This window comes from Thalassophryne amazonica, chromosome 15, assembly GCF_902500255.1.
Source record: "Thalassophryne amazonica chromosome 15, fThaAma1.1, whole genome shotgun sequence".
NCBI lineage: Eukaryota > Metazoa > Chordata > Actinopteri > Batrachoidiformes > Batrachoididae > Thalassophryne > Thalassophryne amazonica.
Genome location: NC_047117.1, coordinates 71,899,897 through 71,925,061, shown reverse-complemented (window position 1 = coordinate 71,925,061; position 25,165 = coordinate 71,899,897). Strand labels below are relative to the sequence as shown.

Genomic DNA, 25,165 nt, shown 5'->3' with positions numbered 1-25,165 from the left:
CATAATATAAGTCAAAGAAAATAACAGCCCCAAAGTTTTTTTTAAAAAATGACTATTCCAGCCACTGACTTGAACATGGAGTGTACAAACTGAAACAATGAAAAGCAAAAATGGCACAGCGATGCGGTATGAAACACTGACATCTAGTGGTTATTTTTGAAACTTCTCCGTCAGAACTGGGAAAAACCCAAGTCAGACCCTCTGGGACCTTTTTCCGCCGTCTGGTACAAAAGAGGAAATTTCTCTTTGTTTTAGAAATGACCAAAAATAATTTGTTCAGGTTTTTCCCTTAAATTTGCTTGTACAGCAAAAGTTCTTATCAGAATTCACGTTAACTCCCGACAAGGTTTTCACCTCCGACTGATTGTTTGAATTTTAGCAGTAGTATTTTTTGTATTTTTTATAAAACACGGTGAATGAGTGAGCCATGGGCCAAGGAAAAACCCGTTAAATATGGGTGTAGATCCAGATCAAAGGTCAGCAATCAGGATCAAAGATGAGAGACCATGACCAAAGTTCAGGAACATATTCGGATAGCTGCCGCTATCTTCAGCCACGGCGGTGGATTGAGGGCCCCCGTCACTCTCGGAATTACAATCTTTTCAGTACACTGAACATCATATACACGTCAAACTGGTTCGTCCATCCAGAGGGACAAAGTCAGAAGGGGAGCTGGAGCTGGAGCTGCTCGGCCTTGGAGCTACCTGGACCCGGCGTTTCACTGTGATGAGCCCATAATTCACATAGTAAAGCACCGTCAGCGGCCGAGAGTGAGAGTCCCGCACCGCAGCACCGCAGCACAGCCCGGTGACCGACGAAGCGTCTCATTGAGTTCGGCTTGGAATCTTCAGAATAAAGGGAAGTGTTTGATTTTACCTCCGTTGGCCAGTGCCGGCCTTTGTAGATTTTATCTTGGTTTTAGACCCCTGTTTGGGCTGATTTTGGGTTTTGTTTACAGCCTGGCTGTCCATGCTGGTTCCCGTTTACATGCGACGCTGTGACTCTACGTCATCACGTCCAGCAACGTGGTCGCTCACATTAGACCTCCCACTGCGCTGTTCTGGTCTAAAAAACGTCTTTTAAACGTTATCAGCATGTTCCTGTCAGTATATATTTTTCTTTTTATGTTTTTATTTGGTCCCAATGAGGAGGGCAAACGTGCTACACCCAATTTCTCTGCACCACCTCTTAACTCTGTGCATAAAGGAACAATCTGGGACTTCAGTTATTGTCATGATCATCTTAGAAGCCCAATATACTGGTCTACTGTCCGTCTGAATTAAATACTTTACCTACCATCTTTTACCAATACCAATGAGCTACAAAAGTGGGTCATCTCATTGTACTGCCCCTCTTTCAGCAGGGCAAGGGTTAACGGCAATGAATTGGTATCAGTGCACATCTCTTTAAAAAGGAAATGCCTTATAATTCTCCTGCTTCTTTCTGGAAATGTCGAGACAAATCCTGGTCCTGATATTAATATTTTACATACTCCAGAAGAATTTAAATCCAAATCTGGCCTTGGAATAGTGCATATGAATGTTCAAAGTTTTCTCCCAAAGTTAGATTCAATTAAAGTTTGGGTGGATAGACTTAATTGTGACATTTTAGTTTTGTCTGAAACCTGGCTTACCCAATCCATTACAGACAATGATGTTGCAATTCTGGGTTACAACATTTTTCGTTGCGACCGACCCAAAAGAGGCGGTGGTGTGGCTATTTATGTGAAAAACAAATTCCATACATTTATTTTATCATCTGTCTCACTGAGCAAACAGTTCGAACTTCTGGCCGTCAACGTTGAACTTTTAAATGGTCATTTTCTTACGGTTGTAGGCTGCTACAGACCACCCTCAGCAAATAATAATGCTTTGTCTGCATTTACCGATCAGCTTTCAAACTTAGCTTTTAAAGACATTTTAATTTGTGGGGATTTTAGCCTTGACTGGCTGTCCACTGCTTCCGATAATTTTAAATCGATTTGTGATTCTTTTCATTTAGAACAACTTGTTAACGGCCCAACCAGACCAAATCCCAAACGGCCCTCTAATTCATCCTTATTGGACCTGTTTTTAACTAATGCCCCAGATAAGTACTCCACGGTTGGAATTTTTGTCAATGACATCAGTGACCAGTGTGGTATTGCTACAGTCAGGGAAACCAAACTACCCAAAACAAAACCCCAAATTATTTTAAAGCGTGATTTCAAACATTTTAGTGAACAGGCCTTTTTCCATGACCTATGGGCTTTTGATTGGAACAGAATTTTTATTATTGACTCGGTAGAACTGGCATGGAAATACTTTTATGATGCTTTCACAGAAATTATTGATAGACATGCACCGTTTCATAAATTTCGGGTCAAGGGCCGCTTCAACCCCTGGTTTTCAACTGAATTGTCCAATCTTTTAAAAGAAAGGGATGAAGCCTGGGCCCGGGCGAGAAAAAACAAGTCAGAGACAGACTGGGTCAGTTTCCGACAGCTCAGAAATCGGTGTACCGCTTTAATTAAAAAGGCCAAATCTGAGTTTTACTTGTCCCAAACAACAAAGAGCCTCAATGATCCAAGCAAATTCTGGAAAGCAATAAAATCAACTTTTGGAAAAATCCAAAATAATGATTTGCCAACTCATATTGTCAGTAATTCACAATTTATTACTGATAAATCAGAAATTCTATCTTGTTTTAATAATCACTTTGTTTCATCCGGCTCTCTATTTGAGTCTTTGTATCCAAACTCAAACCACTCTAATAGTTACTCCCTTTCACCATCACAAAATGTTTCCCAATCATTTGTTTTGAGGCCTTTAACACAAGTCGAGGTTCACAGAGCACTAAAGCAATTAGATGCTGCTAAATCTGCAGGTCCTGATAATCTGGATTCTCATTTTCTTAAATTATCCGCAGATTTTATTTCTGAGCCCCTCACACATCTGTTCAATCTCAGTCTAACAATATCATTCCTACTGTGTGGAAGACTGCATATGTTCTTCCTCTTTTAAAGGGAGGGGATTCATCAGTTTTAAATAACTACAGACCCATTTCAAAATTATGCGTTTTAGTTAAAATTCTTGAAAAGTTTGTTGCAGACCAGCTTAAACAGTATCTAGAAGAAAATCACATTTTAATTAATAATCAATCAGGTTTTAGAAAAGGACACAGCACAATGACCGCTGCTGTGAAAGTTCTCAATGACATAATTGAGGCTGTTGACAGTAAAAAATATTGCACTGCACTTTTTATTGATCTGTCAAAGGCCTTCGATACCGTTGATCATGCCATTCTCTTAAACAGACTCTCTGTGATTGGCTTTTCTAAAGAAGCTCTGGGCTGGTTTAGTAATTACTTATTAGGGAGGATGCAATCCGTTCATTTCTCAGGGTCTTCCTCTCCGTTTCTTCCCATAACAAAAGGGGTTCCCCAAGGATCTGTCCTAGGCCCACTGTTATTTTCTATTTATATTAATAATCTCTGCTGTAATATATCCAATACATCTTGTCATTTTTAAGCAGATGATACCGTTATCTATTGTTCTTCTGCCACAGTTGAACAAGCGTTTGCAGTTTTACAGTCGGCTTTTAATATAATTCAGTCTCATTTGATGAATCTTAAACTGGTTTTAAATGCAGACAAATCAAAAATAATGCTTTTTTCAAATGCTAAATGGTTACCCACGAATCTCCCCAAGATAAAAAGCACCGAGGGCACAGAGATAGAAATTGTGTCAACTTACAGGTACCTCGGCTTATTAATTGACCAAGATTTGTCTTTTAAACCCCACATTGAGGGCCTAGTTCGAAAACCAAAGTTGAAATTGGGTTTCTTCTTTCAGAACAAATCCTGTTTTTCAATTCTTGTAAGAAAGCGTCTAATTTCTGTAACTTTTTTACCTTTGTTGGATTATGGAGATTTATTGTACATGAATGCAACTTTACTGTTGTGTGTTGGGGGGTTTGGCTGTTTGTTTTGTGTTGTTTTCTTTTCTTTGCTCTCCAGGTGGTATGCAAACTGGTTTTTGTCTGTGGAGAAGGTGCTGGCAGAAGAGTCCTTCACCCTCATCAGCATTATTAGCTGCACCTGTGGAGGATGTTCACGTGCAGGCCTACTGACTCGCAGCACCTGTGGATGATGCTCACGTGTAAACTTAAAGACTTTCAGCTGAATGATCGTTAATAGTAATTTGGCATTTTGTTACGCAGTATATTTGAACATTGATGAGAATTGTGCAGTTTGCTTCTCACTGCCGTGGCGTACGGACTGATGATCCTCCACCTGTTGTGAGAAGCTGCTCATTTACATAAAGCTTAAACTCAGACCTGAATGTGTTGCTGATAGTGTGTGCCTCTGAAAGATATTTGCTGTAGTTCTGTTGACTTACCTCACCTTTTCCATCCTTCACAGAGTCAGTTTGTCGTGTCCACCTGGGGGGTGTTTGGCGGTGAATCTGAGTCCAGAAGCGCCGAGGCTTCGATCCTTTTGGGCGCTGGAGAGCACGCCGTCCTTCACTCCGCCAGACAAACCAAAATATTTATGTTGTACACTAATTATTGCACTGGAGGGGGAATAAAATCATTTTATTTGTGGAACCGCTTTCTGGTTATTTAGCGCTGGGTTCGGTCAGACGTTGGTCCGCTCCTCAACCTGCGTCTGCACATAACAGTAGTTCCCGGCCATTCCAAAATGGACCCAGCGGCAGAAGCGGTTCCGTTTGCCGAAAGAGTTCAAGAACACTTGGAGAAAATATGGGAGCAATTACAGCATCTCGCAAACCAAATTAAACAAACAGATGCCCACGTTACGGAGCTTGCAGCGCAAGCCGTTCCGCTTCCTGCTGCTCCAGCTGCGGCACCATCGATACCGGTGCAGATAACTCCGTCACCCAGAGATTCGGCTTCCGAACCAATCATTTGTCATCCGGAGCCTTATGCGGGAAACGTTGAAGCCTGTGCTCCGTTTTTGATGCAATGTTCTCTGGTTTTTGCTCAGCGACCAGCTTCCTTCTCTTCTGATGGTAGTCGTGTCTCATATGTGACAAATTTGCTCCGAGGTGACGCTTTAGCTTGGGTCACTGCGTTGTGGAGTAATAACTCTCCATTGTTAGGATCCTTTAAGGATTTCTCCCGGGAGTTCCGCTTGGTTTTTGAACATCCGGTGAAAACAAATACCGTTGCCCAACGGTTGCTGAATCTCAGGCAGGGGAGGCGGAGTGCGGCGGATTATTCCGTGGATTTCCGAATTTTTTCTGCTCAGTCCGGTTGGAATGCCGCAGCTTTAAGAGGAGTGTTTGTAGATGGTTTGAACGATCCATTAAAAGATGAGCTAGCTGTCCGTGACAAACCAAAAGATTTAGATGAACTAATATCTTTGGTTATTCATCTAGATCGGATAAAGGAGCGTGGACGCGAGAGGACGGACATCAGAGCGGGTTTTTTCGTCTCTGGGCTTTCCCCGACACAGATCTGGGCTGCCTCTTCTTCGCCCCACTGAGACTCCTCCGACGGGACCTCTGGCTCCTCTTGCGGATGAGCCCATGCAGCTCGGACGAGCTGAAGCCGCCATATTGCCCCGGTCACATAAGCGTCAAGAAAGATAGTGATGACGTATCTCCAGGTGTTCTGGGACAGGCATAAAAATGGACACACAACAAAAAACAAAAAAAAAAACCCTTTGGTTGTTTAGTTATTTGGGCTATTTTTGTTTTTTTTGTAAGGGGTTATAAATTGTTTGGGGATATAGAGGCGTTCCGGAGGAGTGAACGACTGGCAGTTCGGAGTTCGGCTGGACTCAGGTAATCGTTTGTTTTCATTATTTGGACTTAGGTAGTTTCTGTTTGAGGATTGGGTCATTTTGTTTTGTTGTTTTTTATTTCCCTGCTTCCCTAACCCCAACCTCACATTGCTCTGAGACCGTTTTGTCTTTTGGGTTGTGGGGTGGTGCAGGTTGGTCACGCTGAGCGTTTCTCAGAAGACCGCTGCACCTAGGGGGGGGTTGTCAGGGGCGTTTTTTTGGGTTTGGTTAGGGCCCGGTTCCTCTCCAGCCCCGGTGGGCCTTTGACCGTTCGTCATTGGTGTTACCGGGGTGTGGTGCAGCGGGAACATACCTCAGTCGGAGTGGTGGGCCGATCTGTTGCTGTTCGCCATTTCGGTAGTTCCACCCCTCCCGATAGGCTGGTGGTACGGTCGGGTTGGGGCACCTGGACGTCTTTCCGGTTTTCCGCTGCGCTTCGGGGATGGGACCGGGTTAGTTTTTCCTGTTTCCTTCCCCAGCTTAGTAGTTTTGTGCCGTTCGCAAAATTGGGCTAACGATAGGCTCTGGGAGTGATCTGGGGTCTTTCGGGGTGCTTGGGGGGGGGGTAACAGGGTTTGACAGTTGTTTTATTGTGCCCCCGGGGTGTTTTAATGAAGTCCGCCGGGGGTTGGATTTTTGTGTTGTTATGTTTCCTTCCAGGTTCCACCTCCAGGGTCGATGGGACGGTCCTCTGGGGGGGAATTGATTGTGGGGCCGATTAACCAAGTGTGGCCGGGTCTGGGGTTCCTGGGTTGTGGGGAGGGTACCTCCTGGGGTTGATGGTACGGGCCTCTGGGGGGCGCTGTACCTCCGTGTAAACCTGGGGACCTCTGTAAGATTCTGGTTTTGGTTGTTCTCTCCTGGAACTGGCGGTAAAGGTCTTCGGGGGGGGTGGGGGGTGGTCTCTGCATATCGTTCTGGGAGGGGGGGGGTTGTTTGTTATTTTTTTTTGTGAATTTATGTTTGTATTGTGTTGTTGGGGCTGTGTTGGGTTATTGCATTTGGGAGTTTTTCTTTTCTTCCCAGGGTTGGATGGGACGGTCCCCTGGGGAGGGTTTGGGTGGGTTTTGTGTTTTTCTTCTATGTTGGGTTGTATATGGGACTTTTTGGGGGTTTTTGTTGATGCCAGCCGGCCTTCCAGCCGCGGTGCCCTGTCCTGCCGTTTGCTTTCTGTCATGGACCCCGGAGGGAGGTGTTGTTCTCGGGCCTGGTCTGTTCGGTCGCCGGGGGGCTTCCCGTTGATGGGGGGGTACTGTTGTGTGTTGGGGGGTTTGGCTGGATGTTTTTGTGTTGTTTTCTTTTCTTTGCTCTCCAGGTGGTATGCAAACTGGTTTTTGTCTGTGGAGAAGGTGCTGGCAGAAGAGTCCTTCACCCTCATCAGTATTATTAGCTGCACCTGTGGAGGATGTTCACGTGCAGGCCTACTGACTTGCAGCACCTGTGGATGATGCTCACGTGTAAACTTAAAGACTTTCAGCTGAAGCAGATAATGAGATGGCGTTCTGCATTTAAGCCATGAGTGGTTCAAGCAGAATTGCCGGGAACTCGACCTTGTGACGTTCGTTTGTGAGATGCTGAGGACCGCGCCAGGGTTTGACACATCGTGCCTGTGAAGGAGGACGGGTGAGGGACACATGCTGTCAGCACACATCAGAGGTGATTATTGTCTGAATGATCGTTAATAGTAATTTGGCATTTTGTTACGCAGTATATCTGAACACTGATGAGAATTGTGCAGTTTGCTTCTCACTGCCGTGGCGTACGGACTGATGATCCTCCACTTGTTGTGAGAAGCTGCTCATTTACATAAAGCTTAAATTCAGACCTGAATGTGTTGCTGATAGTGTGTGCCTCTGAAAGATATTTGCTGTTCTGTTGACTTACCTCACCTTTTCCATCCTTCACAGAGTCAGTTTGTCGTGTCCACCTGGGGGGTGTTTGGCAGTGAATCTGAGTCCAGAAGCGCCGAGGCTTCGATCCTTTTGGGCGCTGGAGAGCGCGCCGTCCTTCACTCCGCCAGACAAACCAAAATATTTATGTTGTACACTAATTATTGCACTGGAGGGGAAATAAAATCGTTTTGTTTGTGGAACCGCTTTCTGGTTATTTAGCACTGGGGTCGGTCAGACGTTGGTCCGCTCCTCAACCTGCGTCTGCACATAACATTTACAGCACCTCAAGAAATTGGACACTGTGTATCATAGTGCTTTGCGTTTTATCACTGGTTGTGGAAACCGTGCTCACCACTGTACACTGTATTCTACAGCCGAGTGTCCATCTCTGTCTGCTCGTAGATTGTCACACTGGTTTTTATTTGTCTATAAATGTATTCTTGGGCTCCTGCCATCTTATCTGTGTGTATATATGTTTAAAAATCAACCATCTTACGGCCTACGTTCCCAACAAACATTTCAGATGTCAGTTCCTCGGGTGAGAACTGAACTGGGAAAAACTGCTTTCAGATATGCTGCCCCCGCTTCTTGGAACAAACTCCAAAAGGATCTGAAATTAACAGATCCTGTGACTTTGGGTGAATTTAAATCTCTTTTGAAGGAACGTGAAACTAACACTATTGCACATTGTGACTGCTTCTAGTACATGCTGAATTTTACTGTGGTTTTAATGGTCTTAATGGTTTTAATTGTTTTACTCTTGTGTGAAATTGTGTTTGATTGTTGTCTTGTCTCATTGCTGTAACAATGTTTTGGCTGCTGTCTTGGCCAGGTCACTCTTGGAAAAGAGATGTCAATCTCAATGAGTTTTTTACCTGGGTAAATGAAGGAAATAAAAAAATATATATATAAACAAGGATGAGTGATTAGGATTAGAAACAAATGTGGGTCATCAGTATAAAATTTTCCTTTATAATCCCATGATTGCCTCGTCATAAGTGTCCTTTGGTCCAGATAATAATCCAGACCTGGTGGATAAAAACAGGAGTGTTTCACATGAGTTTGGAATGTGGCACTTTGGGATATATATTCATACTGTATATTCCTTAGCTGCTTTCCAAAGAAAAAGTTACATAAAAAATGTTGGAAAAAAAGGTTTGTTTTACTCAGATTTTATTCAGAAATTTGTAAAAAACAAAACAAAAAAAAAACAACCCATGAGTCAATCCAATGATCCAACTTTTGCCAAGATAGTCAATTTACTCAAATGAAAAAGTAATGCACATTTTTTTGTGCGTATCATATGGTTAGAGTGGTCTGCAGTTATGAAGCTGGTTGGATGCACTGCCAAATTCTTTGAAACGATTTTGGAGGCAGATATTTGTAGCAAAATGAAGATTCAGTTCAAGCGCAACAGCTCTGGTGGTCATTCCTGCAGTAAGCATGCCGATTGCACGATCCCTCAAAACATGTAAGATCTGTGACATTCTGAAGTGTGATAAAACTGCAGAGGTTAGAGGGAGCTTTTACTGTGCCCAGTCCAAGGAACACGTGTGCAGTATTCATGCTGTTTAATCATCATCATGATATGCCTCACCTAACAGATGGATGGATTATTTGAGCAAAGGTAAAGCGTTCACAAACATGAATTTTAATTCTAATTTTTTTATGATGAAAATCTGAGATAAGCCTTTTGTGTGCATCTTTGATAGTTTATTTCAAGATGTGAAAAACAATAACAAAAGCAAAATTGTTGCATTTATATTTTGTTTAGTATAACTAGTATTACAAACTAATGTGTCCCCTAGGGTTTCATAAAAACTGGTAAATGGGCAATTCTACGGTAACGGAATTACAGTCTGAGCTAATCTGTCGTGGTTAGATGCCATATGTCCAGATTTTGCTGCTGTTGTAATTCCGTTACCATAGAATTGCCCAAATGGTAAATGAACTGCATTTATATAGCATTTTTCCATCTGCATCAGATGCTCAAAGCGCTTTACAATAATGCCTCACATTTACCCCGATATCAGGGTGCTGCCATACAAGGTGTTCATTACACACCAACTAGGGGATTAAGGCCCTTGCCCAAGGGCCTTTAGTGATTTTCCATTCAGGCTGGGATTTGAACCAAGGATCCTCTGGTCTCAAGCCCAACAGCTTAACCACTAGACCATCACCTCCCCTAAGAAGAAAAAACAACACTTTCAGGCAGTGATGCAAGTAAAGCACTATCAGCATCACTAAGTAATGCGTTACTAAGTACTAATTTCCAAGTACTAGTTACTAAGTTACCAACATCACTAAGTCACGCATTACTCTAATTTGGCCACTTCTTCCAGTAACTATCTGTGCTACGTATCTAGTACACAGGAATGACTGCGCAAGTTGCGTGCAGGGGAAAAAAAAAGTCATGTGCGGGATGGGGGGAGCTTGGCTCCATGATGCTGTTTACAGACTGCCTGGACACGCAGATGGATTTGTCCATGTCCACCGTTCACCATTCACTCCTCACGGACAGATGGATTGTGCGTGCAACTGTCAGATGCAGCTCCGCTTGCTTTCACCTCCTCCAGTTCTCTCAAGATTATGGCAAATTAAATAAAAAGTCCATTAACTCCTGCTCATGAACCGATCGCTAGCAAGAGGACATGTCCACATCCACTATCACCAGAGAGTGTCGACGCCCACTCCTCACGGTTGGATCGCCAGCGAGAGGACATGTCCATGACCACTAACTCCTCATGGATGCAGCACTTTCACCTCCTCCAGTTCTCTCAAGATTGTGGCACGTTAATAAAGTCCATTAACTCCTGGAAATAATGTCTTCTGACTGTTATCCAGTGTATCAAATCCAATCTGCATGTCAGTCTGTAGCGTCATGGAGCCATAATTTTCCCCTTAGTGCTTAAGGTCTCTATCTCTCCCTGCGTGCAACAATGCAGCCGTCTCCCACTGTACGTCTGAAAACGTGAGTGCCGTAGTGTACCACTTTAAGAATGGAGCGCATTTACATAATGTAAAAAAAAAGTTGGCAGGAGTGGACTGAGAGGCAGAAAAATAGCGGCGAGGGCTACATATGTGGCAGTAAGCAATTGAGAGCAAAACTAGGAACGCAACCACATGCAAACACACAACAGCTTACAGAGGGAATATAAAGCTGCACAATTTTCCAATGTACTCCATACACATAACAACGCAACTGTATGCAAGCTGGGTGTAGGGGGATAACGAATAATCTAACGTGTTAATCTTTCCAAACCAGTAATCAAATTAAAGTTACTTCTCCAAGTCACTGTGCGTTACAGTTTTTTTTTTTTGTATTGTGGGTCGATCACAGTAATAAAAATAACCCGTGAGCAGGGGGAGGTCGGGGTTCAACTGAACTGCCCACTTCTCCCACTTTCAACGAGCTGCAAGCTTTTCTTCCACTGTTTTTTGCAGCAAATCCGAGTTGAAGAAACAGTCATCTCTCACAGCGCAGTGACAGCTGCACATCTGCACTGAGCTTTACAAAGACATTTTTACGCTTTTTTTAAAAACTTTGAGGCGCTCTGTGTGTCCTCGCTAAAAACAGCTGATCCGTGACACTTCAACAACAAATACCTAATGCTTTTTTCCACCCAAATGCACCTCAAGTCTCTTTCTGAGGATGACATGATGGAAAAACCCTGATAAAACTTTCTTACCTGTCATTCTGGTCATGTGTTTTGCATAAAATACACGTTAGCCATTCTTCCTGCTCAGACAGCAAATGAGAAGTGAATCCAGGATGAAAGGGTGTGTGTGTGGGGGGGGTGCTCCCACCCCACAACACCCCTAGATTAAAGGTCCACGTTGACAGGAGGTTTGGTTTGGACACAAATGCAAGACTCACAAACACAGCTCTGGTTGACAAACTTTAGTGGTATGACAGGCAGTGGTCAGTACACGGGTAGACAGTCCAGAAAACACAACAGCAGCATTATTATTAACATCAGGCTTAATCGTGGTCGGAACAAACGGGCAGGAGGTCGGAATCACTTTGAGGCAGGCAGGACTATAGACAACGAACGAGAGCTGGAAAGAAGGCACAGGGCGCATCAATCTGGCAAAGAAACAAAGCAGAATGAGCAGTATATATGCACCCCAGCGACGAGCTGCAAATTGAACACAGGTGAGCATGGAAAGCACTAGAAGGGGGGCGTGACCAGGGAGAGAGAGAGAGACAGACACGCCCACCATTAAGAAAGACAGAAAGACCCAAACAGAAAAGCATCCAACAAGAAGATAAACAAAAAAGAGAAGACAGCCTACAAACAAAAACAGGCTACAACCAAGAAATAAAAGCAGATCAAACACACCCCCTGACAGTACCCCCTCCACCACGGCCAGCCCTGGACGGCCCAGGAGAACTGGGGTGAGTGGCATGAAAGTCGCGAATAAGCACAGGATCCAAAATAAAGTGAGAGGGGACCCACGACCGCTCCTCGGGGCCATAACCCTCCCAATCGACCAGATACTGAAAACCACGACCGCAGCGGCGAGAGGCCAGGAGCCGGCGCACGGAGAAGACCAGGCCACCATCCACACACCGGGCGGGGGGCGGGGGAACGGCAGGAGGGCACAAAGTGCTTGACCGAACAGGTTTGACGTTACTGACGTGGAAAGTAGGGTGGAGGCGCATGGACCGAGGAAGACGAAGACGGACCGAAACTGGATTAACAACCTTGGTGACCGGAAAGGGACCAACAAACCTGGGAGCCAACTTCTTAGGCACGCCCCGAAGTGACAAGTGCCGCGTAGAGAGCCACACCCGCTGCCCAGGGAGGTAGGACGGGGCCGCGGACCTCCGACGGTCAGCGGCCGTCTTATAAGCTCCCACAGAACGGGACAAAATCGTCCGAGCATGCTCCCAGGTTCGCCGGCAACAAAGAATCAAACCGAGAGCCAAGGGAACTGACGAGTTTAGGTTGACCGAGGGAAAAAAACGCAGGCTGGTGTCCAAAAACAACATGGAAGGGGGAATAACCGGTGGAAGAAGAGGGCAAACTGTTATGGGCAAGTTCGACCCAAGGAAGTTGGTCCGACCAGGAGGCAGGATGCCGCGACGCAAGCAACCGCAGACCTTTCTCCAGGTCCTGATTTATCCATTCCGCCTGCCCATTGGCCTGTGGATGGTAACCCGAAGTCAAACTGGAAGTAACCCCGAGGAGACGGCAAAACTCTCGCCAGAATCAGGATACAAACTGCGGGCCCCGGTCGGAGACTATATCCTGCGGTAAGCCGTGTAGTTTAAAGACCTGGTTTAGCATAACCACAGCTGTTTCCCTGGCTGACGGTAGTTTCCGTAGAGGAATAAAATGAACCATCTTGGAGAGTCGATCGACTACAGTTAGAACCACAGTGTGTCCCTTGGAGGGTGGGAAGCCGGTTACAAAGTCCACGGCTATATGAGACCACGGAAGAGACGGGATTGGCAAAGGTAACAGGGACCCTGCAGGTGGTTGGTTAGAGGATTTATGCATTGCACATACTTGGCAGGCAGATACGTATTCAGAGATGTCCTTTACTAGGCCTGGCCACCAAAATCTTTGCTGCACTACAAACAAGGTCTTCTTAATTCCGGGATGACAGAACATCCGACTGTCATGACACCAGCGGATCGTCTCACTCCTGAGATCTGGTGGAACAAAAAGTTTTCCCCGCGGACACCCGGCAGGAACTGGCGCATCCCCGACTGCTGATTTAATTTTACTCTCAATGTCCCAGGTTAAGGCGGACACAAAACATGAAGCGGGTAAGATCGTTCCTGGATCTACAGGCGTGTCTACTGGATCTCCCAGTTGAGATAAGGCGTCTGGTTTCCCATTCTTGGTGCCTGGGCGGTAGGACAGAGTAAAATTGAAACGACTAAAAAAATATTGCCATCGGGCCTGGCGGGCATTGAGCCGTTTGGCAGAGCGGAGGTATTCTAGGTTTTTGTGATCAGTGTAAATGATGAACGGGAATTGTGCCCCCTCCAGCCAGTGCCGCCACTCCTCCAAAGCCACTTTAACCGCTAACAGCTCGCGGTCGCCGATGCTATAATTGCGTTCCTGGGGGGGTCAATTTCTTTGACAAAAAGGCACACGGGTGAAGCCTGTTGTCAGTGGGGTTCCTCTGGGACAGAACGGCCCCCACACCTACATTGGAGGCATCAACTTCTACCACGAACTGTCGTGCGGGGTCAGGGAGGAGTAGCACGGGGGCCACGGTGAAGCGATCTTTTAGGACTCGGAACGCCTTGTCACATTCCATCGACCAGACAAACGGGCAGAGGGACGAGGTGACAGCATGCAGGGGAGCAGCCACTGAACTGAATCCTCAAATAAATTTCCGATAAAAATGAGCAAAACCTAAGAAATGTTGCACCTCCTTACGGGAGGTGGGTACCGCACACTCCTGTACTGCTGCCACCTTTGCAGGGTCCATCTTAATCTCCCCGGCGGAAATTACAAAACCTAAAAAGGAGACCGTGGACTTATGAAATTCGCATTTTTCTGCCTTCACAAACAGCCCGTTTTCCAATAATGTTTGTAATACCTGGCGCACGTGGCGGATATGAGCAGTCAGATCGGGGGAGAAAATGAGGATATCATCCAGGTAGACAAAAACAAATCTATTCAGGAAGTCACGTAGCACATCATTAACTAAATTTTGGAACACTGCAGGCGCGTTCGTGAGATCAAATGGCATCACGAGGTATTTGTAGTGACCAGAGGGAGTGTTGAAGGCCGTTTTCCATTCATCACCTTGCTTTTGCCATTTTACCAAATGGTATGCGTTACGTAAGTCGAACTTAGTAAAAACTCTGGCACCTTCCAACAATTCAAATGCGGAAGAGATTAGCGGCAACGGGTAACAATTCTTCACTGTGACCTTATTCAAACCACGGTAATCGAAGCAGGGACGGAGTGTTCCGTCCTTCTTTCCTACAAAGAAGAAACCCGCCCCTGCTGGAGAAGAGGATGAGCGTATTAACCCTGCCGCTAAGGACTCCTGTATGTACTCATTCATAGCTTGGCGTTCAGGTGCGGATAAGGAGTATAGCGTTCCCCGAGGAGGAATTGCCCCAGAGAGAAGCTCTATGGCACAGTCATAACTGCGGTGCGGTGGTAATGATTTAGCTTTTGCTTTGCTAAAAACAGCTGCAAGATCATGGTAGCACACGGGGACCCCAGTAAGATCTGGGATGCTTTCCTCTGAACTACAGACAGACTTTGGCAAGCTTACATTGCTACAAGATGGACTCCAGGATATAATCTCTCCTTTCGTCCAATCAAAATTTGGTCCATGACGTTGAAGCCAGGGGTGCCCCAGAATGATCGGGTGAGTCATATTATCCATCACATGAAAGCTAATTGATTCAGAGTGAGAGTGGGAGATTAGCAGTTTGACAGACTGAGTGCGGTGAGTGATTTCACCAAGCACGTGACCATCCACGGCACGTACCACCAGGGGGCGCGGGAGCTTAAACGTCTTAAGGTGAAGGAAGCCTGACAAGAAAGGACAAGATCAAATTGGCATCAGAACCTGAATCTACAAAAGCAGATATTTCTATGGTGGTATGGTCAGATGTTAATTTAGCTGGGATTATATTTTGAGTTGAAACAGAGGAGATGGAATTTAGACTCACCCGTACCTCGGATCTTGGCCGCACGGTGGCACCCCTGGCCTGACTATTGGAACTCAAATGTCCTGAATGTCCACAGTAGAAGTAGAGGCCGTCCTCATGGCGGCGCTGTCGCTCTGTTTGTCACAGTCGCATTCTCCCCAGCTGCATTGACTCCTCAGTACCGTGTGGTGGGGGCTCAGGCCGAGAGTGAGTGGAGGAGGAGGAGTAACGGGCTGGAGGCGTGTCCGTCCGGGTGGTGGTTGCTCGCCGTGGACGGTCCTGCAGACGGCGGTCAGTGCGGATGGCCAGTGCTATCAATTCATCGAGATCATCCGGCAGGTCGGCGGCTATTAACTGATCCTGGAAATCTGCAGACAGACCCTGGAAAAACACATCGAGGAGGGCCGCCGGGTTCCATTCACTCTTGGCTGCGAGAATGCGAAAGTCAATCGCGTAGTCTGTTACCCGGCGGCTGCCCTGCCTCAGCCTCATGAGGGAGCGCGCAGCCTCGCGTCCCGGGGCTGTGTGCTGGAAAACCTGTTGGAGAGCCGTGGTAAACGCCGGGACAGAAGCACAGGTGGGAGATTGTCGGCTCCACTCCGCTGTTGCCCAGGCAGCCGCTCGACCGGAAAGGTGAGTGATCATATATGTACATCTTAGTTCTGTCTGTCGGGAACATGGGGGACATCAGCTCGAAGTGGAGCTCACACTGTGTAATAAACGGTTTGACATCGCCGGATTCTCCAGAGAAACGTTCCGGTTGCGACAGATGGTTACAGACCACTGGAGCAGAGGCGGGAATTGGTGCGGCTGCTGGCGGCCCCGGTGAAGGTGGGCTGGAGACCCCGGTGGCCGCGTCCGACGAAGCCTGAGGGCTGAATTGCATCAGAAGCTGTGTCATCTGCGCGCTGACTGTGGACATGAAAGTGTCCTGGCGTTTAGCAAGTTCGCTAATTCCTGAACTCAGTTTAGCGAGTTGGTCTTCCTGCTGCGCGAGTTGCTGGCTGTGGTGTCGTACCGCCAGCTGAAAAGGGTCTGAGCCTGCTGTGTCCACTGTTGGCCAGACTGATCTGACAGGAGGTTTGGTTTGGACACAAATGCAAGACTCACAAACACAGCTCTGGTTGACAAACTTTAGTGGTATGACAGGCAGTGGTCGGTACACGGGTAGACAGTCCAGAAAACACAACAGCAGCATTATTATTAACATCAGGCTTAATCGTGGTCGGAACAAACGGGCAGGAGGTCGGAATCACTTTGAGGCAGGCAGGACTATGGACAACGAACGAGAGCTGGAAAGAAGGCACAGGGCGCATCAATCTGGCAAAGAAACAAAGCAGAATGAGCAGTATATATGCACCCCAGCGACGAGCTGCAAATTGAACACAGGTGAGCATGGAAAGCACTAGAAGGGGGGCGTGACCAGGGAGAGAGAGAGAAACAGACACGCCCACCATTAAGAAAGACAGAAAGACCCAAACAGAAAAGCATCCAACAAGGAGATAAACAAAAAAGAGAAGACAGCCTACAAACAAAAACAGGCTACAACCAAGAAATAAAAGCAGATCAAACACACCCCCTGACACACGTTTGAAGACAATTTTTCATACTACTACTAATACTAATAATACTTGTAATAATAATAATAATAATAATTTCAACAACTAAAATGTTTAAAAAGAAATTTAAATATTAGAAAAATTTAGAAATAATTTAATAGTTACATTTATAAACAATGTAGGTTTGAAACTAAGTTTTACCATTACAGAGCTGTCAACAGTTAAATATGAGGTCAAGAAAGATGTCTTTATTTTATTTTTTATAAAATAAGTATTTATGTTCATTGAAGTCAAGAAAGAGTGACTGTAAAGTGAATATTGGCAAAACAGGTTATCATTTTCATGTTGAGGTGGTGGAGGGGGGGTGTTGTCGGCAGCTGCAGAAAGTAACTAACTAGTTACTTTTAAAATTGAGTAATCAGTAAAGTAACTAAGTTACTTTTCAAGGAGTAATCAGTAATTAGATTACTTTTTCAAAGTAACTGTGGAAACACTGCTTGCAGGCTGCTAATAAACAAATGCAGACAAAACACAAAAGGAGCAAAAAAACAAAAAAAAAATTTCTGCAGCACTCAAACCCCAAACCGAGATTCTGGATTTGCACAGCGAGCCGCCACAGTGTGACGGAGCTGGAGTGACAGGTGGCCGGCTTGACATTATCACTACATTCTGAGGGAGGCTGAACAGGCACTCCCCCCCCCACACACACACACATCATAATCGGCTGTGGGGTGCAGGAAGTGGTCTCCATGGCAACGTGGTTTCTCATGCACACTTTCAAGTACAATTTGGTTGTTTGCTCTCACTGAATCATATTTAGAGAACACAAATGGACAGCCTACGTGTGTGCATGCTGCACTGCACGTCCTGCATGCACGCAGTAATATTTACAGTATAGCAATATTTGCTGTGTGATACGCGGGTATTTGTTATACAAGCACACTCTGCTTCATCACAGCGAGAAAAGGGCACGCTGACACAAAACGCTTTGTCTTCCTGCTTAATGTGGACAAACAGTCTGCGTGCTGAAGATGCTCCAGGACATCTCCAGCCTGAAATGGACTTCAGCTGCAACCGTGTACTAACACAGAGGATTTAACCAAAGCGAGCCACGTGGAGGAGGACAGGCGCATGGTGACCAGACAAGTGTGCCGCACAGTAAAGCTACAGTGTGTAGGATTTAGGGCCATACGTTAGCTGAATTGCAATATAGCATTTATAACCATCTGTTCATTAGTGTTATAATTACCTGCAATAATGACTCAAGCTGTTTTCACAAGTTTAGAATGAGTCCTTCATATGAGGGGGTGGTGGCCAAGTGGTTAATGTGCTTGGTTTCAGTTCGGAAGGTTCTGGGTTCAAATCCCACCCCTGCCACATTTCTCCATGTAATGTGGAGTTGCGTCAGGAAGGGCATCCGGCGTAAAACCTGTGCCAAATCAAGATGCAGATCCACCTTGGATTTGCTGTGGCGACCCCGAGTACAAACAAGGGAGCAGCCGAAGGGACTTACTAGAATGAGTCCTTCATATCTACATGTGAGCAGGGCCCCTTATTGAGGCCACCTTGTTGATACAGTAGCTCAAAAGTGACATACTTACCACATCTTTCACTTTTTTTTTTTTTTTTTTTTTGCATCTTGGCCAGAAGACTGATGAAAAATAAATAAACAAATAAGAGGAATTACTGGTTGCTCCCAGATACACTGTCTACAAGTGCAGACTAACAAGTTTGAGAACCCTCAAGACCATGAATTCTTGTTGTCAAAGAAGTGAAAACACAAAGGAAGCCCTGTTCAGACTGGATTACTGTACTTTTATATGGGGAGGTGGATTAAAGTAATTACTATTATTACCAGAGCTTCTGTGATTTTTGTCCCATTCAAATACACTATTAGGTCAGATAAAAGAAGAATAACACACAATTTAAAACCCATTGCTTTGATTTATTACTTCTGATTATATATTTTTTTAATTAATAACTATTTGGGGGTAATTTTAAACTTTCTAACAAAATAATAATAATAATAATAATTTCAAAGATTTTTGTATGAGCTTTAACAGTCCACATGCAGTACCTTCACACCCCACCAGGGAGCTGCAGCTCACACTTTGGGAATAATTGAGGGTTAAGGTTTTTTTTGTTGTTTTTTTGCAAGCATTATCTTGCATATGCTCCTGTTTTATGTCAACATGAGGCAGAAATGTTGTGCCATGTCTCTCTTTGTCTCTCTTTACACACACACACACACACACACACACACACACACACACACACACACACACACACACACACACACACACACACACACACACACACACACACACACACACACACACACACACATACCTTGGTGCGGTCCTGACAGCGGAAAACATAGCAGCCACAGTTGGAAGTTCTTCTAACCAGACAGCCGAAGCTGCTGGGGTCCTGGCTGTTGTGGATCAGTTTGGTCACATGGTGAGGACGACATTCAAACAGCACCGTGTGTGACAGAGGGTCCCACGTAACCCCCCAAACATACACACAGCGCACCCGTGAGGCTGACACACTGAGATACACAGTCTTATTGTTGTGGACAGAGGAGTCCTGCTGTCCTCCTTCAAGCTCTCTAGTCTGGACTTCTTTGTTTAGCTCTTCGTGAGACCTGCTAATCTCAGCCACCACCCATGGTAGCATGGCCATGGTGGTCAGGTGGTGGACCGGCAGACAACCGACAAGTGTCAGTCTGTACTGGACTTGCATCTCATCGTCATCTTGCATCATCTCCACCCAGAATCCAGTCCTCTGCTGCTGAGGAGTTAGACTGGTAGAAAAAAATGGACATGACTGTTGGTTCAAAGTGAGACCAGGAGGATGTGGTTTCTCAGAGTCTCCAGGCCACAGATCTTTAGGTCTTCTTGGTTTTGCCTCAAAGTGGAGTCCCTCCATGGCTGCTGTGGCCAGAAGAGTGTATCTTCACTGTCTCCTGCAAACACATCAGAGGACAAAGACACAAACACAGTGAAACAGTGAAATAGTGAAATAAAAGCTCAATGCAAAATGCACTCAAAGACATCCAGAGGCGCAGCCAGCGGGTATTTTTAGTTTTGCTTGGGGGGGTTCCATCAGATTCCACTATCGCAATTATTCCAATATATGTTTCAAGCATTTCAAAAAGATGACTCATTATCTGAAGTGGTTGCTTTGAAACAGTGAATTAGAACATCTTGAAACATTGAATAATTCCTCAGGTGGTGGTTTTATTTAGCCCTTGGAACCTCTTGAATTATTTTCCAAAGTTATTTTGTTTAGTGCTTTGACACTCTTGAAACATTTAATAATTTCATGAAGTGGTTGCTTAATTTATTGTGTTGGCCTTCTTGAAATATTAAACCATGTCCTGGATTAATTTTTTCAATAAATGTTTTAAAACAGTATATATTTTCTGAAGCAGTTGTTTAATGTTTCAAGCAGTTTGAAACAGTGAATCTTTTTATGAAGCATTTGTTTAATTCTACAATTCAAGCATTATAAAGCAATGAACTATTTTGTGAAGTAACTGTTGTAGCTTGTGTGTTGATGTTTCAGAAAAGTTAACCTTCTAAAGTAAGCATTTTTTGTATTGAGAGTAATTTGAAACAAATAAACATTTTCTTAAAACAGTTCATTCTTTCAAGAATTTTGAAAGGGTATAATAATAATATAATTATTATATGCTTATAAAGTTATCCTGAATATCCCATGTATGTTTCAAGTACAGTTTCACAATATTTCACAAAATTCACTTTTGTGAATTTGATTAATTCATTTTCATGTTTCAAAAAAATTAAAAAAAGTGTCAGTGTTAAAAAAAAAAAGTGTTAGTGTTTCAAGCATTTTAACTCAGCTGGTGCAGAATAAAATCAATCAGTTATAAACAATATTTTATTTACGTTTTAATGGTGTCTGCAGGAGGACGTGGGTGTGTGCATACATGAGCACAAGAGACAAGAGAGGAAGTTACCTCTGAGCGGACGTTAGCATGCACGCTGACAGCTGCGAGATGTCTTGCAAATCACTCCAGAGAAAAAACTGATTTGCATGATTCATTGCATAATATATGAAACAGAATGTTTCTTTATAACCTATTAAAATAGGTGAAGGTTAGCTATCTTTGAACGTGTCCAAGGTCTGTGTCCCAAGAATGTTCTCTGTGAATTTGAAGACCCTGGCAGCAATAGGACTGGACTCACGCTGAACACTGACAAACAGACAGACGCAAAGCCTTCTCAAAACCCGATGGTCTTGGGTAAAAATTCATAACTCTGTCAATAAAAGATCCAATTTCTGTCTTATTTTAGAGCGTTATGTAGGATGATATCCTTTATCAACTGACATAATTTGATCTGGATCTGATTTGGTTTACAGATTTTGTGGCCATTGAAAATCCCATTTAATGTATATTTGACATTATATCTTAATCAAACATGCCCCAATCACTCTCATATTTGAAAGTGAGGTGCAGACTGGCACTCATTTTCGCCTGACAAAGTTTGATCCAGATCTGATCCGGATTGTGGATTTTGTAGACATTTGAATTTAATATTGAAAAACCCATTTGGTGTACATTTTGTATTATATCTCAATCAAAAGTGCCTCAATCACTCATTTTTCTGTTGTGGATTTACCTACACCACCAAAATTGGATGGAGGTTCAAATTTTATGCCTGTTTGTCTGTCTTCCAGCTATCAGTCAGAAACCAAGTGCCAAAAAGCAATGACAAATTGTGCATAACAGAGATAACCAATGTTCTGTGAAAATGATCTGAACAAGAATTCAGAAACTGAAAAAGTTGGGAAAACAACAACAACAAAAAACAAACCTGACACCACACACACACTCCTGACATTTGATTACATCTAATTTAGCTTATACAGGACTTTGACCTTGAAATTTCCCCCCCCAAGGTAAAAATTTGTGGAATTGGAAACTAGTATTGCCGGAGGTTTGCGCTCTACGAGCGCGGTGGTTGAGTTAAAAAAGTTTTTTTTTTTTTTTTATGAACCACCTGTTTCATTTGGTGTTTGAGCATTTCAAAATATCACACAATTGAAACAACTGGGAGAAGGAGAGTTTCTTCACCTTACTGACAACGGCTTCATTTGACTTTTTCTGTTATTTTTGAAATAGGAACATTTGGACTTGATTGGTTAAAGTTTCCAAAAAAGTTTATTTCAATACTATATTTCATAAAAGAAAATATAGAATACCCCCCTCTCCCAATCACTCTCACACACACACACACACACACACACATATATATATATATATATATACACACACACACACGCAGAAGTATAATCCTGTTTGCTTAAACTCTTTTGTGTTTCTAATAATCACTGTTGAACATGAGAATGTAAAAGCTTGACTCAAACACCTTTCCTTGAGATTTTAAAATGTTTTCTGTCAGTTAGTACAACAAATTACTTTAGATCTTCAAGACTAATAAGATTTTAGTGTCAGATGAAAGTTGCTCAAAAATAACCACCATACAAAATGGTTAACACTGGAATCGCATGAAGTTACTAATTACTTGGTACAAAATGCAATCTGATCAACAAAAGTGAAATGGAAAACTACTATATATATATATATATATATATATATATATATATATATATATATATAGGGTGTGTGTGTGTGAAATCAACGCCTCGAACCACTTTTTCGAAGATCTGGCAGCTTTTTTGTGTGTGTGTCCCACTTTGTAATGTTCCCACTTTCTTCACTCAGAAGGTCATTCTGAGAACAGGGTCACCTGCTGTTGTTTATGGAACCACAAACACTGAGCTCGACTGTATACACGTCTGGCGTCAAGGACACAAACACCACGCCGACCATATTTGGATGGTGGTGCGACAATAAGCCTCCATCATCCAAACAGTTACTGCACCTATAAAACCGCCGCTTTTTTGTATTTTATTTCAGCCACACTATAAAAATCAAAGTCGCTCAAACTTACACGCACCTCTTTTTTGACTTTGTGCGCAGAAACGCCACCTGTTAGATCAGATCAACACACAGCAAGAGACATCACACGTCAAAACTGAATGTCACGGAGGGCGAAACGCCTTATTTGGTCTGAGGCGCAATTTTACGCACGGAAAATAACTTTTTACGCACGGCTCTCAAAACAACATATAACTTGATGACTAAAAAACACGAGTGTTCGTGGTCAGGCCGTCACAGACTCACCTGATCGCTGCTGATCGTTGGTGGGGAAACTGTGAAAGTCGACGCAGAGAGAGACACGCACAGTCACACAGCCGCCGCTGGTCGGAGGGAAATATTTAGAAAGCTGCGACACCAAGAGGAGGCCGAAAGTGCACGCTGCAGGGGCGGAACCACAATGTTCTTAAGGTGGGAGCCGCCTCCAACTGAACTTTGGGCACATATTAAAGATATTAAGTACAATTACAATTTATTATAAGCCCATCATAAACAGATTGCTATATTAAGAATTCTCATTTAAACCCATCACTTCAATTTCTATTGACAAAATACCCATGATAACTAGATAAACCTACAACAAATCAGAGCAGCAAGATATACCATGTGATAACAGACAGTTTCCTGGGTTGACAATCTTCATACAACACCAGTTCCAATGAAGTTGGGACGTTGTGTAAAATGTAAATAAAATCAGAATACAATCATTTGTAAATCCTCTTCAACCTATATTGAATTGAATACACCCCAAGACAAGATATTTAATGCTCAAACTGATAGACTTTGCTGTTTTGGTGCAAATATTTGCTCATTTTGAAATGGATGCCTGCAACAAAAGTTGGGACAGGGCAACAAAAGACTGGGAAAGTTGATGAATGCTCAAAGAACACCTAATTGGAAACAGGTGAGTGCCATGATTGGGTATAAAAGGAGCATCCTCAAAAGGCTCAGCCGTTCACAAGCAAAGATGGGGCAAAGATCACTACTTTGTGAACAACTGCATGAAAAAACAGTCCAAGTTTAAGAACAATGCTTCTAAATGTTCAATTGCAAGGAATTTAGGGATTCCATCATCTACAGTCCATAATATAACCAGACGATTCAGAGAATCTGGAGAACTTTCTACACATAAGCGGCAAGGCCAAAAACCAACATTGAATGGCCGTGACCTTCGATCTTTCAATGCGGCACTGCATTAAAAAATCAACATCATTGTGTAAAGGATCTTACCGTATCGGGCTCATGAACACTTCAGAAAACTACATCTACAAGTGCAAGTTAAAACTCTACCATGCAAAGTGAAAGCCATACATAACATCCAAAAACAGCTTCACCTTCTCTGGGCCCGAGCTCATTTGAAATGCACAGACGCAAAGTGAAAAAGTGTGCTGTGGTCTGATGAGTCCACATTTCAAATTGTTTTTGTTAATCATGGACGTTGTGTCCTCCAGACAAAAGAGGAAAAAGACCATCTAGATTGTTACCAGCACAAAGTTCAAAAGCCAGCATCTGTGATGGTATGGGGGTGTATTCGTGCCCATGGCATGGGCAACTTACACATCTGTGATGGCACCATCAGTGCTGAAGGGTACATCCAGGTTTTGGAGCAACACATGCTGCGGTCCAAGAAATGTATTTTTCAGGGACGTTCCTGCTTATTTCAACAAGACAATACCAAGCCACATTCTGCACGTGTTACAACAGCATGGTTCATAGTAAAAGAGTGCGGGTACTAGACTGGCCTGCCCGCAGTCCAGACCTGTCGCCCATTGAAAATGTGTGGCGCATTATGAAGCGCAAAATATGAAAACAGAGGCCCCGGACTGTTGAACAACTGAAGTCATACATCAAGCAAGAATGGGAAAGAATTCCACCTACAAAGCTTCAACAATTAGTGTCCTCAGTTCCCAAACGCTTATTGAGCGTTGTTAGAAGGAAAGGTGATGTAACACAGTCGTAAACATACCACTGTCCCAGCTTTATTGAAACATGTTGCAGGCATCCATTTCAAAATGATCAAATATTTGCACAAAAACAATAAAGTTTATCACTTTGAACATTAAATATCTTGTCTTTGTGGTGTATTCAATATAGGTTGAAGAGGATTTGCAAATCGTATTGTTTTTATTTACATTTTACACAACTTCCCAAATTCATTGAAATTGAGGTTGTATATAGATTTTACAGTGCAGTGGGACCCAGAGTAGCACAACCTCAGCTCAGCCACCAACTCCAGCTGCCCTGCACCACCTTTGAAAACCCAACTTGTTACAGGGATGTAGGCACTCAGCCCCCCCCACACACACACACTCCCAACCCC

The 25,165-nt window shown here is 43.9% G+C and overlaps 1 protein-coding gene across 4 annotated transcripts in view; it reads right to left on the bottom strand.

Annotated features, from left to right (window-relative positions):
- Positions 1-23,219, bottom strand: part of tbc1d1 (TBC1 (tre-2/USP6, BUB2, cdc16) domain family, member 1) — a 103,857-nt gene extending 80,638 nt beyond the window's left edge. For all 4 annotated transcript variants that reach the window (XR_004565417.1, XM_034189185.1, XM_034189183.1 and 1 more), the window contains exons 1-2: positions 23,092-23,219; positions 19,224-19,842 (exon numbers count right to left, since the gene is read on the bottom strand). Coding sequence is in view for 3 of the 4 variants with exons in the window: in XM_034189185.1 (XP_034045076.1) it covers positions 19,224-19,805 (582 nt within the window). In the remaining variant the exon portion in view is untranslated. The remainder of the gene's footprint in view (positions 1-19,223; positions 19,843-23,091) is intronic.
- Between the last annotated feature and the right edge of the window lie 1,946 nt (positions 23,220-25,165).